The sequence below is a fragment of the Ammodytes marinus genome (assembly GCF_949987685.1).
Source record: "Ammodytes marinus genome assembly, chromosome: 2".
In the NCBI taxonomy this organism is placed as follows: Eukaryota; Metazoa; Chordata; class Actinopteri; order Uranoscopiformes; family Ammodytidae; genus Ammodytes; species Ammodytes marinus.
Window position 1 is genome coordinate 25,233,051 of NC_137231.1, and position 16,688 is coordinate 25,249,738.

Below are 16,688 nucleotides of genomic sequence, written 5' to 3' on the forward strand. Positions count from 1 at the left end.
GTGCTACAATACTATTGTGCTGTATATATAAAACTATTGTGGCAAGCATCTGTGTTTCTAGCGTATATCGTTATCAGTGTGATATCAGTATGATATTCAAACACACCGCTCACGATTCTGATTTGTATGTTGTTATGCAATACAGAAATTGTGGGCGTGCTGCCATTAACCACTGACTCATGAGACTTTCACTCAGTGTCAGTGAGCATTTCACTCTGGTTTGGCTTTGATCATTTCTCTTCTAGAAGGATTATGAGTCTGAGGATGTATGTTATTAACCTGCTGGGGTTGTATCTAATCATTTTTGAGGATAACAATGGATGCTGCTTGGACACTGGTAAGTTTGACCATTTAAATTCACTTGTCTACCTCTTTTAAACCATTAAAACCCCTCAAGTCAAAGTCAAACCCCTGAGTTGCATTGTGCGACCAGTTTGGGAACTGCCAAGGCCGAGCATCAGTCATGTACAGGCCGTCGGTGACAAGCAAAGCCTCCTAGTGAGCTGGCTGGTCAACCACAGTGGCTTTGTGGGCGGCATTTATGAGATCCAGATCGGCCGCACCGAACACTGCACCGTTATTTACAGCGTGAGTACTGAAGGATTGGTTGCCTGGATTTCATGCTGATTAAAGACCATGTATCCCAGTATTTTATAGTATTGCTCATATTACTTGTAACGCCCTCTACAGACAAATGTGAGTTTATTTCCCGTGGATGCAGAGGAATACACGTGGACATGGACCTCTGATCTGCCTCTGGAGTGTGTCGATCACTCGGTCAGGATACGACATTTCTCTGATAATCAGTCTGTCCCGAGTCTCTGGAGCAACTGGATAACCAACCACGGTGAGATGCTGATTCTTAGTTCTCAATGTAAATGGGTAAAACCAAACCAAATACATAGAGTGTCGGTTCTGTTTCTTGCATGCACTGTTTTTCCTGATAAGATCAGGACAGGACATCAACTAACCACTAGTTTCCGTTCTCTCAGTAACGTGACGCCCCAGTGCTTTACTCTTCCCTATCACAAATCTTTATTTAGCTGTTTCTCAGCTCTTGCAGTCCGTGCAAATGTCTGTTGCAATGCACACCCTACTCAAAGTTTGGCCATAATTCACTTGAATGGTTATTCTTTTTATTGTTTATCATTGGGTGGAGGCAATAGAATAGTATGCATGATGCATGAAGTTTTACACTAGAGTCTTGTTCTGAGGTTTGATGATCAGGAGATTTAAGTATCCATAGAATGTAATGGGGATTATAGATTTTTCTTGTACATACTGCTTGCCAATTCTTCATGAGATAACTCTTTGGCCTGTAGGAGCCCAGGCAAAGGATAAGACCAGGATTTTCCCCTTCCAAGGGGTGCTGAGAGAGGGCACCAGTGCCATGTTCTGCTGTGTTCCCCCAAAAGGAGTCCATGTTACCAGCATTGCCTTCGATAACAAGAAATTCCCTCTCATCAGCATTGGAGCAACAGTCAAGGCTATCAACGTAAACAACCTGACTGTCCCAACAAAATTAATCAAAGCTCATTTGCTGAGTTGCACTGACGCAACAGGCAAGATCAATTCAATCTTGAACTACGTTAGTTGTAAGTTTGAGTTAATACTTTTTTCAATTTCCTCCTTTTTTAATTTTTTTTTCAAAAGTAACTTTACTATATTTGTGAGTGTGCTGTAGTCCCTCCCCATAAGCCCAGAAACCTCAGCTGTGCATCTTCAGACTTGACATCTGTCACTTGCACCTGGGATCAAGGCAAAGAAGCACACCTGCCCATCCGCAGCAAGCAAACACACACTCTCCACATAGAGTAAGCATACACATTACCAAACATTCAGGATGTCGGGCATAGACAGACTTGATTTTGTAAATGCTGATCCGAACAGACATTTCTATTGGATTAAGCCTATTTTGTTGTTGAAAACACAGGAACTCAGACCAGACTCCCATCAATTGTGAAAGGTCCTCTTGTACTTTCCGTGCCGTCCCACAGTTGGAAGAATACAAGATCCGCGTGGTGGTGAAGGACCGGCTAGGAGAGGAGGCAGAGAGTTACAGTTTCAACATCTCTGAGAGAGGTCAGAGGTCAAGCAGGCAAACACAATACACTTAAAATTACTAGTGTAGTCATTGTGTTGTTGAATGTTCACTTAAGATGAAAATCCACATGAAGATAATTTTTTTTTAAATTAGTGTATTTTATGTGTGTGTGTGTGTGTGTGTGTGTGTGTGTGTGTGTTGCTGTCAGTGTTACCTGTTGTGGAGTTGGACAGAGTGAGCCCTGGGGTGACAGACACCACTGTGTCCTGGATGGTACAGGGTAACTTGACTCAAGCGCACCTCCTCTGTCAGGTCACTACAGACCCAGACAGCACCACTCTGGTGAGTTTTTAATGCATTTTAAACTAAAATATTCATAATGCACTATTGAAAGTTGGACGTCTTAGTGCTAATATGTGAGTGTTTGTAACAGTTGATCGCCAGGAGTGTGAGTGGTCTCCGCAAAGTGAAACTGGAACATCTGCTCCCCAACACCCTCTATTCCACCAGGGTACGCTGCTCGGCTAACGGCAGGCTCTGGGGACAATGGACCCAGCCCGTATCCTTCATAACCTGTGAGTACACAAGGTTTATATTATCAGGGTAATAATGGTGTATACAGTGCAGGGTACAGTGAAGTTTGAGTTAAGACCATTCTCAGACCAAACATTTCATCCACTGTTTGAATGGGCGGCAGTGGCGAAGTGGGCAGGGACAGCCTCTGGAGTGCAGCGTCAGAGGTTCGATCCCCCCGCCTACCCGCCACATGTCGAAGTGTCCTTGGGCAAGACATTGAACCCCGAATTGCTCCCGATAGTTAGCTTGCACCCTGCGTGGTAGCCGCTGCTATCGGTGTATGAATGTGAGTGTGATTGGGTGAATGTGTACAAAACAATGTAAAGCGCTTTGAGTCTGTGAAAAACCAGGGAAAAGCGCTATATAAGTGGAGTCCATTTACCATTTAATCGGGCAATAACTTAACCTTTAACATTAATCAACCCAGCACATCATGGTTGCATAATTATCATGTCAAAATATTAATACTGGTACCGAATGATCTCTCTTGCCTGTGATGCTTTAAACAAATGATCTTGATCTGCTTAACCTCAGATCCGTTGGTGACCTTGGACGTATGGAGGATAATAAAGCAGCTTCCTGATCCCAACAGTCGTCAAGTCACTCTATTGTGGACTCCAGTGAGACTCTAAAAGCTTTCCTGTTTTTCCTCCAATTGTTTAATTCTGGAAAAAAGCATTGGTGTAATAGCAAACAAACTCTTTGTATGGGTTGATTAAAGGGGAAAATATATGTCACATCAGCATGAACCTTTCCCAACTGTCATGAACCGCCCTTTGTTCTCAGCACATTCCTGGCTCAGCGACCACGGTAAACATCCAAGGCTACATAGTTGAGTGGTCGCTCGAAGGCCAGAACTGGACCGAGTGGAAGAACAGTGGACAAACCCAGGCACATGATGTCTCCATTGGACCGGGACAGTATGACTTCACGGTCAAGGTCAAGGCTGTTGTCCACACCGACTCCACCATCCCTGCTCACATCACCATCCCGCAGAAGGACAACGGAGGTAAACAGCACAACTGTGATTATACTGTATATATATAGCACCTTTCCTCTGTGACAACACTTGAAATATAAAGCTTAATTTCCCATATATAACATCTTCCAATAACAGCTGTTGTTGAGTTTGCAAGTCAGACTTTTGTAAAATGACAGGGGATGATTATATGTTGATGGTGATCCAGAGATGATCATCATACATTTACAATAAGACCAAGGAATGTGGTAAAATAGATAGAAAGCAAAGAACAGTTCAGTGATGATGGGAGTTGTTCGCTGTACTTGACTTTTTGTTTACTTTGACTGCTACTTTTCTGATGCTTCTGTGTAGAGCCTCTCCCAGTAGAGAAGCGCTTGAGCAGCGGCACATCTGCTGGTTTTAATCTGTCCTGGGACAAACAGGACACTGCCACCTGCGGCTATACTGTGGAGTGGTGCATTGTGGGAAATGTAGTGCCTTGTACCCTGCGATGGATAAAGGTGCAGGAGGGAAACAACACATTGTTCATACCTGATGGTAAGTTTTTTTGAATGTTTTCTTAATGTGGTTACTGTAAATTCATCTTTTAAGTGTTTTCCCATTCAGGCATTTTAGTGCCATGCACTTTTATTTTGCAGGAAATTCCAAAGCAGGTTTTAGGTATACCTTTAATATTTATGGATGCACAGAAAGTGGACACAGACTACTGGAGATACAGACTGGATACTCACAAGAGCTCAGTGAGTGTCACTACTGATCAATGAGTTGTTCTGGAGATGTTTGAGTCAGTTTTTCTTGTATTTATGTATGGCACAGACATATACTGTATCTTCTTCATGAGGTTATTTGGGCATTTTGCTGGTCCCATAGGCACATAACAGAGAGTTTTGAGAGTGATGTCTCAGAACTGGTGCCTCAACACTCAACAGAACAGAAACCATATTGCTTGTTTGTCAGATATGCAGAAAGGAGGAAGCAGAGGCAAGACGGCGATTCACATTATATCCAAACAACCACAAAAAAACACCACTACCACAAAATCCAGATTAGTGGGGGAAAAATACATTGCAGCCACTATCTGATAGATTCTGACATCAGCACATAAAAGGAAGGAGGCAGAAAGTTCAAAACATCAGTTGGAGTGGTTGCATTGTTGCTTAAGTTTGTTCCTCGAATTTCAATTGAATCTAAAGTTGTTATTTTTCCTCAGAATCTGTACAGTCACCGAGTGTGGTGGAACCTGTTCAGAGGACTTCCTCCTCGGTGACACTGCAGTGGCGTTACAGTGAAGATGATGCGGCTCAACCGGCTTTCATTAGCGGTTACCTTGTTACAATACAGGAAGTAGGATCTGATAGGATGCCAGATCATGTTGCAAGTGGGTGCAGAGAAAAAAACTCCAATATTTTCTAATTCTTCATGTCTTTCTGGGTTAAAAAAAACCCTGAAATGTGCTAAATATAGCTTCTAAAAATATAAAAAGAACTATTGCTGTTCTAAACATTTATACGTTTTCATGTATTTGGTCGATAGAGAAAACAAATCAGATTACGCTGACCCCCTAGCCCTAAACCTTAACTGTTTTGAATCTTTTGTTTTTCTCCTCAACTCCTCCAGACATGGTTAACATGTCGGTAGCAGACCCTCGTCGGAAGTCTGTGACCATAGCAGGTCTAAAGCAGAACCAAGAGTACACTTTGTCAGTGAGCGCTCTGACTAAAGAGGGGCCTGGTCAACCTGCCACCATCACCATCAGAACCACAACTAACTGTGAGCTCTATAACACCCACCTCTTTCATGGACAAACAACAATTTAACAATATCAATATCTTTAATTATTTCTCTCCTCTTAAGAGTCTTGGATTAAAAGTTTTGAAATACCAGAACAAAAGGCCTGAATGTTCTGATTTGTGTGTTAATTGTTTGCCCCTCTGGTAGACTCTGTTCACTTGGCCAAGACGCTGACTCCCGTCTTGTTACTGCTGGGCTGCACCATTCTCCTGTGGCCTCAAATCAAAATGTGAGTGACATCCATCTTTTGAATCTTCCTATAAACATTTATTCCTGCCGATGTCGACCTAGAGACACCTACCTTTCTATCTTTTCTTATCTTTTTTATTTACCGTTCTGTTTCTCTTTCAGGTTAAAGAGCGGGCTGAAGGACATATTTGTTTATCCTGCTGGTATGAACGTCCAAACTCCTGAGTTAGACAGCTTCCTGCATGAGGTACGGACACAATAAAGGCATGCATAGAGAGGAAAAAACTATAGTACATACTACATACAGAAATACACATATTAAACTTTGTCAAGAAAATTAGTCTGATGCTCTCTTCAGCATGAACAATGCGGTCCTCCCTTCCACAGTGGTTTCAAAATGTCGAGGATTTTGGCTGTATATGGATTTCCCAGAAAAACGTTATGACATTATGTTTTATATATATTATTATGGATGATCATACTTTTTGATTTTTTCAAATTACGATAACTGTCTTTATTTTCTCACATTGATTATTGCACAGAGATACCCTACAAGCAGAAAACATACATAAATTAACATTCTGGTTAGTTACCGGCTTTCAAAATAATAACAATAAACCTATATGATTTGTTTGTAGAAAAGAGATTTTAAGAGTATTGAAGGCAAAAAATTCTGTATTTGTCACCCTGGGCATTTACAATTATTATATTATTTCCCCCAATTTAACAAGTGGCGATGTTAAATTTTACTCACAGGGTATGGACCTGCTTTTATGATTCATTCACATTTCTATAGTTGATAATCCCCTCTGAATGTTTGTACAGACTTGCGAGAGGCTGCAGTCCCAGAAGGTGGAGGAGTGCAGCAGCTGTGACATTGAGATCCTGAACACCCCGTCTCTCTCCTGTGTCCTGCCACTTCAGGCCGACTACTGTCCACAGTCTGTCACGGTACTATTGGACAGACCAGCCCTTAAACAGATAACATGCATGACAAACACAATTTATTTTAATACATTGGAGGAGGATTTTTCAGAGGAACGAGTTGTGTTCACTGAAACCAATGAACTCTCTGAGACTCTGCTGGAATCATGTAGTGTTACATATAGTTATATATCCAAAGATACTTTATAAATGTAAAGACCAAGCCGTAAATGTCTGTTATCTACTCTTTCTTTTCTCCGTTCCAAGAGTTTAAATATTGTACATAGAAGCTTTCCTCATTTGACATAAACACCTATAACTTTCTAATGTTAATATGCTATGGTTTTGTATTCATGCCATCTTTTAACAGATTATATTCATATACGATTATACTGGTGCGGTTCAGTGAAAGAATACACAACCTTAAAAGGGGACCTGTAAAAAGTGTTAAACTCACTGTAGAGATGGGAAGACTGTGAAGCAACTAAAGATGTTATCAACAGGATGCGGTATGTGCATCTTTTGAAAAAAAAAACCATCTATCAGGTAGTCGGAATTAACACTATGAGGAACAAAGGAGTATGAGGAACTGAGTGAAGTGCATAACTGTTACAAGTCCCGCATCATCAATAAACACACTGAACTGGTTTATTACAGGAAATATCTTTCCTTAATTAACTTGTGCACACGCTTATTTTATTCTAGAATGGCACAGCCGTGTGCGAGCATGATTTGTCTTTTGCTTTAGGTAGAAATCTAGACTAAACACGTTCCCTCTGCTCTGTTAGTTTTCATCTGGGTTGCCATCTGTTGGACAAGTGATGTAAGTTTTTTTTTGTTAAATTAAAGACAGTATATTCTGGTTATCTATTCTATAATTTACCAACTAGCACACGTTTACAGTACAATACAGAAAAGCAATGTTTTATTAAACTGCTAAAAAACAAATCAGTCATAGTTTCTTATAGTAATTAAGATAAACCGTAATACTATGAATAACAATGACTGATGGTCATAATGTTCTAAACTTAAGAACATCGTGACCATTCAAATGACGTATTGTGTACAATCCCTGGAGCTGGAGAAGTAAATCATTTGAAGTATAGGATCATACTCTGAATCTCTAAACCATAAATGTAATAATAATAATAATAATAATAATAATAATAATAATAATAATAATAATAATAATAATAATAATAATAATAATTGGCTCAATGCAGAATCCATCCACAGTGTAAACAAAACTATCCGCAACAAAGCGGAAGCAATTTTCTTAATGTGTTACGGTAACCTTTGTAGTGTCTCTGCTCTCATGAATTCACCAGAATGTCCACCCAAAACGCTCATTCCTTGGTCCATAAATTAACATTAGCTGTTTTCTTTTATAAGATGTAGAACTGGTTATGAAAACAACAAAGTGTCAGACCTGTGATGTGGTTGCAACAAAGAACTCAGATAAAAGGTAACAATAGCACAATAAGCAGGGTGGCCCTGTGGCTGCTGGCCTGTGCCAATTCACCTAAGAACATTCAGTATATCCAGGAAATCAGCAGCTTATGTACTTGTTTCATTCTGATATTGATTCCCATCAAAAGCTCACACAAGAGAACGCTAAAGGACAAACTAAAGAGGAAATCCCTTTCTTTTACACTTATACTGACTATCTGATAACTGCTCAGTTTATGCATAAGCCCTTCCACAGTAACTTTTTACCTCATTCCATGCTTAAAGGTGCTGTAAGCGGACTGGTTCTTTTAGCTAACTTCCTGTCAGTTACTGCAGTTAGCAGTCCCCTCGCTCGTCCCTACGTCACCACATTAATGCGCTGCAGTCTTCAAGCAGCAAGTTATCTAGCATCATCTCAGATCCATAAGTGTGATAAAACATGATAACCATCAAAACAGACATTGGGAAGGATTTTTACCTGCTCCGCCATTGTAGGCGCATACACATTCACCCATCTGTTGCTCTGGCGTGCACCGGCAGTGAGACCATGGAGTGTATATGCTATGGTTGCGTTCCGAATCGCATACTTTCTACTATATAGTATGTATGCAAAGCAGCTGACTGAGAGATCGGCTTTATGAAACACGCACATTATGTAAGTGATCACTGTATGAATAAAGAGCGATTTTACACTTAAATAAACATAAATAAACCGCCTACTTCACCTTTAAGTAAGTTAGATATGGGCCATGAAACAAAGCAAAGACAAGCAATATGTTCTCATTTAAAGTTTCAACAAAGTGTGACTCTGATTCACAATATTCATGTTCACATTACAAAAAATTTATTAAAAAAAGGAAAAAAGTCACAGTTCATTATAGTCAAAAGTCATACAGTAAAGTCACACAGTAGTTACAACATTCTGGGTGAAGTGAATAAACCATACGGATTAAAGAGGGCAAATATTAAATAAAAATCTATACCTAGAAAATTCTAGATTACAGAAAATACACAAATACTATGCCATTAAAAGAGGACATGTTGAAAAATGCAACTATGTATTTGGTGCAGGTAGAAAACATGCAAATCTACACACACTTACACTTACTTAGTCTAGCACAAAGTCTCCCTCAGACACACATACACACAGCTTATCGGTCCGCGGAGCGAGCTGTGGCCAGAGCCGCCTCGTCCCTCAGTAGTGCAAGGAGGGGGGAAAAAGAAAATGAAACAAAGGAGCACAATCTGACAGAGAGAAAAAGTGTTTCACATCACCATGGAGCTCTGAGACAACAGGAACAACCAAGCTGAGGGGATACACATCCACTCAGTGAAGTAAGTTATTTCTGGTTTGATCATTGGATGTAAAAGGAGTCTCTTCTTCACGGACATACTGTCCCCTCTGGTGCTTTTCTCTGACTGGGAGCAAAGTCTGCCTCCAGATTTTAGTCCGCACCATTAATATCCAAAAATGGTCTGCTGAACAGAACAGAACACTGCAAGCTATTTTCAGCCTGGGAGCCGGTCTTCACACAGAAGTCCTCTGTTTTACTCGCACCCTCACCTTGCCACGCTTTCTGGGAAGAGAGACACAAAAAAAAGCTTATCATGTCAGCTGATTTGTTTTTCCTTGATGTGCTGGGAAACAAAAGTTCAGACATGTGACACAGGGTGAACAAATGGCAAAGTTTTGCAAGAACGCTGCTGCGTCAACAAAATCTAATTGAAGCTCCAGCCAAAATCTAAGTTAGCTTTTATTTCTGTTTTTTTTACCGTTGTGGGGGTGACACCATGCACTTCCAGAGGACAGCGTAGAGAGCCAGTATAAAGGTAATGAATACTGTGGCTGCAATTGCACCTGTAAGCATACACACACACACACACACACACACACACACACATTTTTGCACATGTTAAAACACAACTCAACACACTACGATACATGAGGATGCATTCATGCACCAGTTGAACTACAGTTTGTTACATCTGTATTACGACCACAAACACTCATGTGATCTCCATTTTCCTATTCATCTTCACTGCATTTACTAAATTGTTATTTTCTTACTAAGCGGAGAATTTGTTTTCTTTTTCAGTTCTTTGGAATTGCACCTTTCCTGTCAGAGGTGGAGTTGTGTGTCCAAACTATAAACTGTATATAAAAGAGGTCCACACCTCTCTAGAATAAAAGGTTCAAATGATAATCAGGAAGTCACCAAAACAATGCATATACAAATATACACAGCAGCATAAGTCTTTGTTAAGAAGTGTTGACAAAAGAAGCCAGTCTGACAGAAACTAAGGAAAATAACCCCAAGCAATTGGATCACGATGACAAAACGCCCATTGCTTTGCCGTCATACTCATATAATAAAAAAACGTCAAAATAAAATGTTTCTTAATGCTCCTAAAGCTTGCTTGGCTATTGGCAGTATAGCTTTATTCCCCTTTATCCGCAGGTCTTGACTATTTGAGTTAAATAGTCCAATTTGTTCAGAATCAAGTGTTTGTCTTTGGAACAGGTCTTACAGGGTCCTTCAGAGACATGGGCTTACCAGGAATGATTCCACTGGTCTGGGATAAGGAGGAATCCTCTATGCTGGATGGACGAGTGGCAGCTGCAGTTGAAACTATGTGAAGAAAAAGCACATGAATGACTTGACATGATTCAAATCATACATACACCTGACACATTTAATCATTTGCATATTTGTGACCTACTAAATGGAATTTAATCTGACTTTCAAAATAAAGGCCCTATTTGTGTTTTACTGAAATGTCCAGATTTAATGAATTGTATTTGATACAACAGGATGGAAGTCTACATAGCTGTAGTTGAGTTTAGGCTACTAGAATAATAAAAATGACCAACTTGCAACTTAAAATGACAATACAATACAGATTTATTTGAACTCAACTCAATGTGAAGATTAAAATAAAAACCCGAGAAGAGATATCAATCTTACCATTTCTCTGTGGAACAGTGTGTAAAAGCTGCCGTGTGAGATCTGGGTCAACCATCTGAAAATGGAGTAAAAACAGTTTCAGAGAGAGAAAAAAACAAAAAAGTAGAGCAGGGCGCTAACAGGACAGGACACACTGCAGCTCAGATCGTCTCGTTCGGGTTCAAATCTTCCACTTCATGAATGATTTTACAGTTGTTTGGGAGAAAGAAAGAAAGAAAGAAAGAAAGAAAGAAAGAAAGAAAGAAAGAAAGAAAGAAAGAAAGAAAGAAAGAAAGAAAGAAAGAAAGAAAGAAAGAAAGAAAGAAAGAAAGAAAGAAAGAAAGAAAGAAAGAAAGAAAGAAAGAAAGAAAGAAAGAAAGAAAGAAACGATCGTTGAGGCTAGATCAGCAACAAGTCGTGTTGCTGGCAGCGGAGGTAGGAAACTTTCTGCAGGAACCCCAACAACAAAGCTGTCCGGGGCAAACGACAGGCGCAACGATAAACAAGATAAGCAAAGTGCCTATAGGCTAACAGAAGTAGGATAATGTTTCCTGTAGCATGCTTAAAACAAGCAAACAAGACAATAGTCCATACCAAGTAAAGAAACACTGAAATACCTAAAGGCTGGTAAACAAATGTATCAGTTAGGTTTCAACCTTCGTCAAGTAGGACACTATCGAGAGAGAGAGGCTCGCTCTTGGACCAACTGTTGTGTTTTGTACATAGCTTTTACAAAAAAAAAGAGACAATCGTCTTTTTCCATTTTTAACTTCTTACCTTCGAGCTGTGCATGTCGCTGATGACAGCCGTGCTCTTGTTTTTCACCTCCGTCCACATTTCAAGGCTGTGCGGTCGGTCTTCATCAGCTCGCACTGTTCCACTCTCACCTGAGACGCGCCTCTCTTGCTGCGTTCACGCGCTTCCTTTGAATTCGTACTTTACAGATTTCATAGAGCAAGAAACTCGGAATAGGCTATTTTAAGTTGTCTGATTTTTTTTTTTATATATCCGTTTTTTTTTTTTTACAACCCACGTGTATACCGAAGACCTGCACTTGACAATGTATAGCCTACTTTACCTGTAACCAACACGGGCTAACATTTTAGCTAGTGGAAACACTTGCCTAGTTCTGTGATCATTTACAGTTTGTGAACACTCGCTAGTCTTGAATGGATTATTTTCCTAAAAAGAGGCGGTATTTCCTACAACACCTGAAGGCTGCATCAGCTTCTCAGCTGACCTCTCTGTTTGCCGATCAGGAGTAAAGATAGGATAGGACTGTTGACTTTCAGACGCTTCACAGGAAGTTTACATTCAGGATTTTCTGCAACAATTCAATGCCACCTTTGACTCTCTCTCTCCCCCCACCCCTCCACTCAGAGGCCTACAAACACCACCAGCTAACCAGAAGCCATTTGTTTTGTGTGTGTTTATCTTAGCAAGATTACATGTTCTCAAAACAATCTGCGTTTGAACAGACCAAAAAAAAAAAGTTAATACAGACAGAAAAGAACAGTTTATTGTGTGTAGTCTTTGTTTCCAAATTTGTAGACCACATCCGGATCCAAACGTTTAATGTTGACTGTTAAATCATTTTCAAATTCCGCACATTAATTGGACATTTTGAAAAGAAGAGATCAAACAAGTATCTCAGAAACAACCTTGGGCACGCTTCAAATGGGAATTGGTCAAAACAATAGCATATACTAAGGTCAATAACTCTCCTTTTATGAGAAATAGTTCTGTTTATTCTCTCGGCTATAAAAGAGAGACACACACCAACAGTCTGCAGAGATATTGCACAAAAGTTCATACAGTAAAAGCAGAGAGAGCAAAGTCTGATCACACACACACACACACAACAGTCCGCACACACAGGCACATCAAATGCAGCCTGCCAATGTTGGGGGATCAGCAAATCATACACGCGTACGAGAGAAAGCCAGCAGAGACATCTAAAACACACAACCAAAGGCATCCGGTTAATTTATACTGATCAGCGATTCCTGAAGAACAAAATAAATTCTATCCAGCCAAGACCTAAATACAAAGCACAAAGTACAGTCAGCGATGGAGTGTCTTAAAAAAAGACTGGGATCACTTCTATCACTCAACATGTGTCTGTTAAGGGAAACAGTCACACTTAATGACGGGAAAATGTCAGTGATCAGTGAGGTACAGACAAGCCGAGCAGAGGCTTGAGTGGGCTTTTGAATTCTAAAAATCCTGCATAAGTGTTGTGTGTGTTGGCTATCAGAAAGAAAAGCATGGCTACAGTACAATAAAAGATAACGTGTATAAGTCCTGTCGGTCTCATGAGACATCATTTTAAAACAGGACGAGACACTTCAATAAGGCTGGGTCTATGAGGAAACGCCGTTCTACACAATAATCAACCTTTTAGGATGCATCATCACTCAATCACACAATAACCCACAGTGGGAATGTTTTAAGATTTCATTTAACACTATGAGACAGAGAAAAGCAACAAAAAAATAGGTCATAATCCAGTCTAGCAAAGAGGTTTTTCAAAATTACTGTATAATTCTGGGAGATTTCGATATGACTTGTCCAAGCAGCCACTTGCTGGCTCGGCTCACATTAGAGTTATTAGATTGACCTCAACTTTGAGGCTTGTTGGGAAAAAATAAAGTAAATAAACAGTGCCACCTAGTGGGCAGAAAAAAGCTATGCCTGCAGGAAAAACAACTCGTTATGAAGAACTGAAAAGAAATGATGACACATTATATGAATTCACTTGATAAGACTGAGATTGTCAGAGTTGCCTCGAAGCAGAAGCACAACCGTGGTTAATACTTAAAGAGTTGAAATCAAACTGTTAAGATGCGTTTGAATCTGAAGAACATTAAATGGTTTAAAGACGTTTCAACAACACCAATCACCGGTACACAACGTCACACGGGTATGTTCTCAACTGGTATTCAAACACTGCACAGATGTTAACCCTTGAAAAGGATCAAAATAATTAATATTGTACTTCTTCCCCCGGACCAATTCCCATCACTCCTTCAGCCCCCCCATCAGTCACAATCCGGATAGGTCACACTTAAAGACTGGACACCACTGTCAGCCCTGGCGCCAAATCCCGGATTAGACAGCGTCCCTTCTTTCCTTTGTGCTGAGAGCTGGTGGCAGGTGCATGATGGGAGTTGTAGGAAAGCAGAAAGGCAGAGAGAGGCGTGTCCACACGGACGAGGCAGCGACGTCACATGACTGCACAGCATGAGTTCTGTTTCCGTGCCTGCAGGGATAACATGAGCACATGTGCACACAGTCAGGTATCCAAATATTGAATGGCCATTGGATTTCCAGTCCAGTGTCAATAAGGCATCGTTACTTACAGTCTTGTAGAAGGCTTTGGACTGATTTCCAAGGTGCTCAGACTTCGCCACAAGATCATCCAGTTTCTCTCCCCTCTCCAAAAGACTTTCCATTGTGTTGTGCTGCAGAAACAAAATTGTTTGTTTATGACATTTTTAAGATTTTGACACACAAGGGCTGTGAAAATGCTGCGTTTCAGGCATGTAGAGCCACATTTTGGTTTCAGTTTAGGGAGGCGTTTTACCAAAATTATCTTTGTCTCATCCAGCTCTGCCTGCACTTTGGTCATTGCATCTGCTTCCTTGGGGTTCTGGGAAGAAACGACGACACAAAAAGCTATCAGGTACACGGCTATTGCATGCTGAACATTTGGCAGCACTTAAGCAGTAAAAAAACTCTGCAGTCTGCAACAAACAGATCCATGAATTCCATCTTCATATGAATCTAATCTCAGAACACAATCTTAGTTTTGTCTTTCAGAGGCTGAGATGGTTTCCTTTAATATCATTTCTTATGAAGAGATTACACACTGACCTGGTATTTAGATAGATGAATGTCCAATGCTCGGTAGTTAATAGTTTCAGGATTACCAGAGGGCCAGTCTATACTGTCCACTTGCCTGGAGAACTCCTCTAATACCTAAAACAAACAAAAGGCAACAATGTAAATGGAAGTTGACAGCAAGGTGCGATAATTATGCAGCTATATTTACATGTCTCTGTACTCACCTTGTCTAGCAATGTGAAAGCTACTCTCTGTGGGTATTCCGAATCTGCAATGACCACTGCACCGAGGTTGTCATTTCTTACATAAACATGACACAGGTACTCTGCAAGAAAGAGTATAGTGTAAATGTTGACTATATACAGTGCTTCTCCTTCAAACATTTCAACACAAAGTTGTCACTGTTCAATAGACAGAGACAAAACACATCCTGAGAACCAGACAAATGTAGAGCGACACTCCAATAGTAACAATAAATAAATGAGACCAAATAATAACAAAATGACAAAAGTTAAATGTTTCCAGTCATGATTAATATTGCTGTTTTCAGAAGGTACCAAACAGCTTAACATTTGAATCAAATTAGGTAAAAACTATTTTAAATTGCAATCAAGTCAGCAAATGTATTTTTATTTGAACATTCTAAGACTGTTAACTTTTACCTTGTTCTTTGACAGAGGCACGGCTTCCTTGTGATGTCCGTTCAACAATCAAGGCACTGGTGAAGGTCATAAACTCCTGAACACTAAATATGCAAAAACAATAATCTGTGGTCAAAGGTGGAAAAGTATTCCAGCGAAGGTCAGGCAACATTATTTTTTTTTACAATAATAGCAACAGCAATTAAGTGCAGTTTTTAAATTGCAACGTCAGGGGAAACGATTCACGTCATCTTACTTCCAATGTCCATGCATGTTTAAGACTCTTTAAAGATTTATTTTAGACAAATTAACTCATGCCTCATCTTTAGATGTACTTATTCAGTGCCTTTATGGACGTTTAAGGGTATTTAGGCACCCTATCAGCCCTGTCAGCCAGACCCACCTGGAGCGCTGGAAGAAGCTGAAGGAGGAGAGATCGAAGGCCGATTTGAGGAGGTTTGCTTTGGTCGCTCCTTTATGGTGGATGCTGATGGTGTACAGCTTCATGATGCTGGTCTTTCAGTCAATCAGTCACAGCGGATACTATCACACAGACCCGAGGATCTAATTAGGAAGAAAGCACAAGCAAGAGTCACATGAGAGCACCAGCTCTTATCCAGCTCAGCCAGCCAGCCTAGCTGCTAACAACAACGAAGCTTAAGAAACTGGAGTGAAGTAAACTACAGCTGTTACAGCAGCAACTACAGCAGCTGAGTGTGTTAGCCGAGAAGTGAAAGTAGCCTCCTTATTAATAGCCAGCAAGCTAACCCAGTATTGTTAACTATACTCCACATTCGTAAATCGTTGCTACGGTCAAATTAAGTGAAATTTGACAAACAATTTAGTTTACTGACATTGTGCCGTACAAACAGAACACCAGCTGGTGATCCTATAAATGCAGTTTGAAACTTGTTTACATGTCTGAAGTCAGATGTAGCAAGCTGCTAGCTGCAGATGCTATCTGGTCTCCGTGAGGCCTCAGCTAACTTACCGGACAATTCAACGCCAACTATGGTATTCCCGTCAGAACAACCGAAAACACTTTGTATTCCTTTTAAACTAAAACTCGTTAATATGTGCAACAGGCGTTACGCAACCTAATCCCAGCGGAGTAAACGCTAACTGTAGTTCTCAGTTTAGTGACCAATCACCACGTCACGATCCACAAACGGGCCTACTGAATAATAGTTCCGGTGAAACACGTCGCTACTCTCATAGTTCCGAGAGGATACAATTTAATTCAACATTATTTCAGACACACAGGTCCATATCAATAAATGATTTAAAAATAGAAAAAAATA

The 16,688-nt window shown here is 40.3% G+C and overlaps 3 protein-coding genes across 3 annotated transcripts; 1 reads left to right on the plus strand and 2 right to left on the minus strand.

The window, feature by feature from the left end:
• Window positions 1-231: 231 nt before the first annotated feature.
• On the plus strand, window positions 232-7,068 carry osmr (oncostatin M receptor). Its single transcript, XM_080035495.1, has 17 exons — window positions 232-337; window positions 434-588; window positions 691-847; window positions 1,323-1,652; window positions 1,685-1,814; window positions 1,934-2,082; window positions 2,253-2,386; window positions 2,478-2,619; window positions 3,155-3,240; window positions 3,407-3,629; window positions 3,954-4,139; window positions 4,241-4,342; window positions 4,813-4,980; window positions 5,220-5,372; window positions 5,541-5,622; window positions 5,745-5,829; window positions 6,408-7,068. The coding sequence occupies exons 1-17, from the start codon at window positions 253-255 to the stop codon at window positions 6,714-6,716; spliced, it is 2,676 nt and encodes an 891-aa protein (XP_079891621.1). The 5' UTR covers window positions 232-252; the 3' UTR covers window positions 6,717-7,068.
• Window positions 7,069-9,132: 2,064 nt separating this feature from the next.
• On the minus strand, window positions 9,133-11,791 carry LOC307269319 (uncharacterized protein). Its single transcript, XM_080052260.1, has 5 exons — window positions 11,678-11,791; window positions 10,922-10,976; window positions 10,511-10,585; window positions 9,729-9,813; window positions 9,133-9,532 (listed from the first exon to the last, which is right to left on the minus strand). The coding sequence occupies exons 1-5, from the start codon at window positions 11,735-11,737 to the stop codon at window positions 9,484-9,486; spliced, it is 324 nt and encodes a 107-aa protein (XP_079908386.1). The 5' UTR covers window positions 11,738-11,791; the 3' UTR covers window positions 9,133-9,483.
• Window positions 11,792-12,408: 617 nt separating this feature from the next.
• ykt6 (YKT6 v-SNARE homolog) lies at window positions 12,409-16,541 on the minus strand. The gene is made up of 8 exons (XM_080044122.1): window positions 16,379-16,541; window positions 15,791-15,951; window positions 15,409-15,491; window positions 14,971-15,071; window positions 14,777-14,881; window positions 14,487-14,552; window positions 14,263-14,364; window positions 12,409-14,162 (listed from the first exon to the last, which is right to left on the minus strand). Exons 2-8 carry the CDS (start codon window positions 15,892-15,894, stop codon window positions 14,127-14,129), a joined length of 597 nt encoding a protein of 198 aa, XP_079900248.1. The 5' UTR covers window positions 15,895-15,951; window positions 16,379-16,541; the 3' UTR covers window positions 12,409-14,126.
• Between the last annotated feature and the right edge of the window lie 147 nt (window positions 16,542-16,688).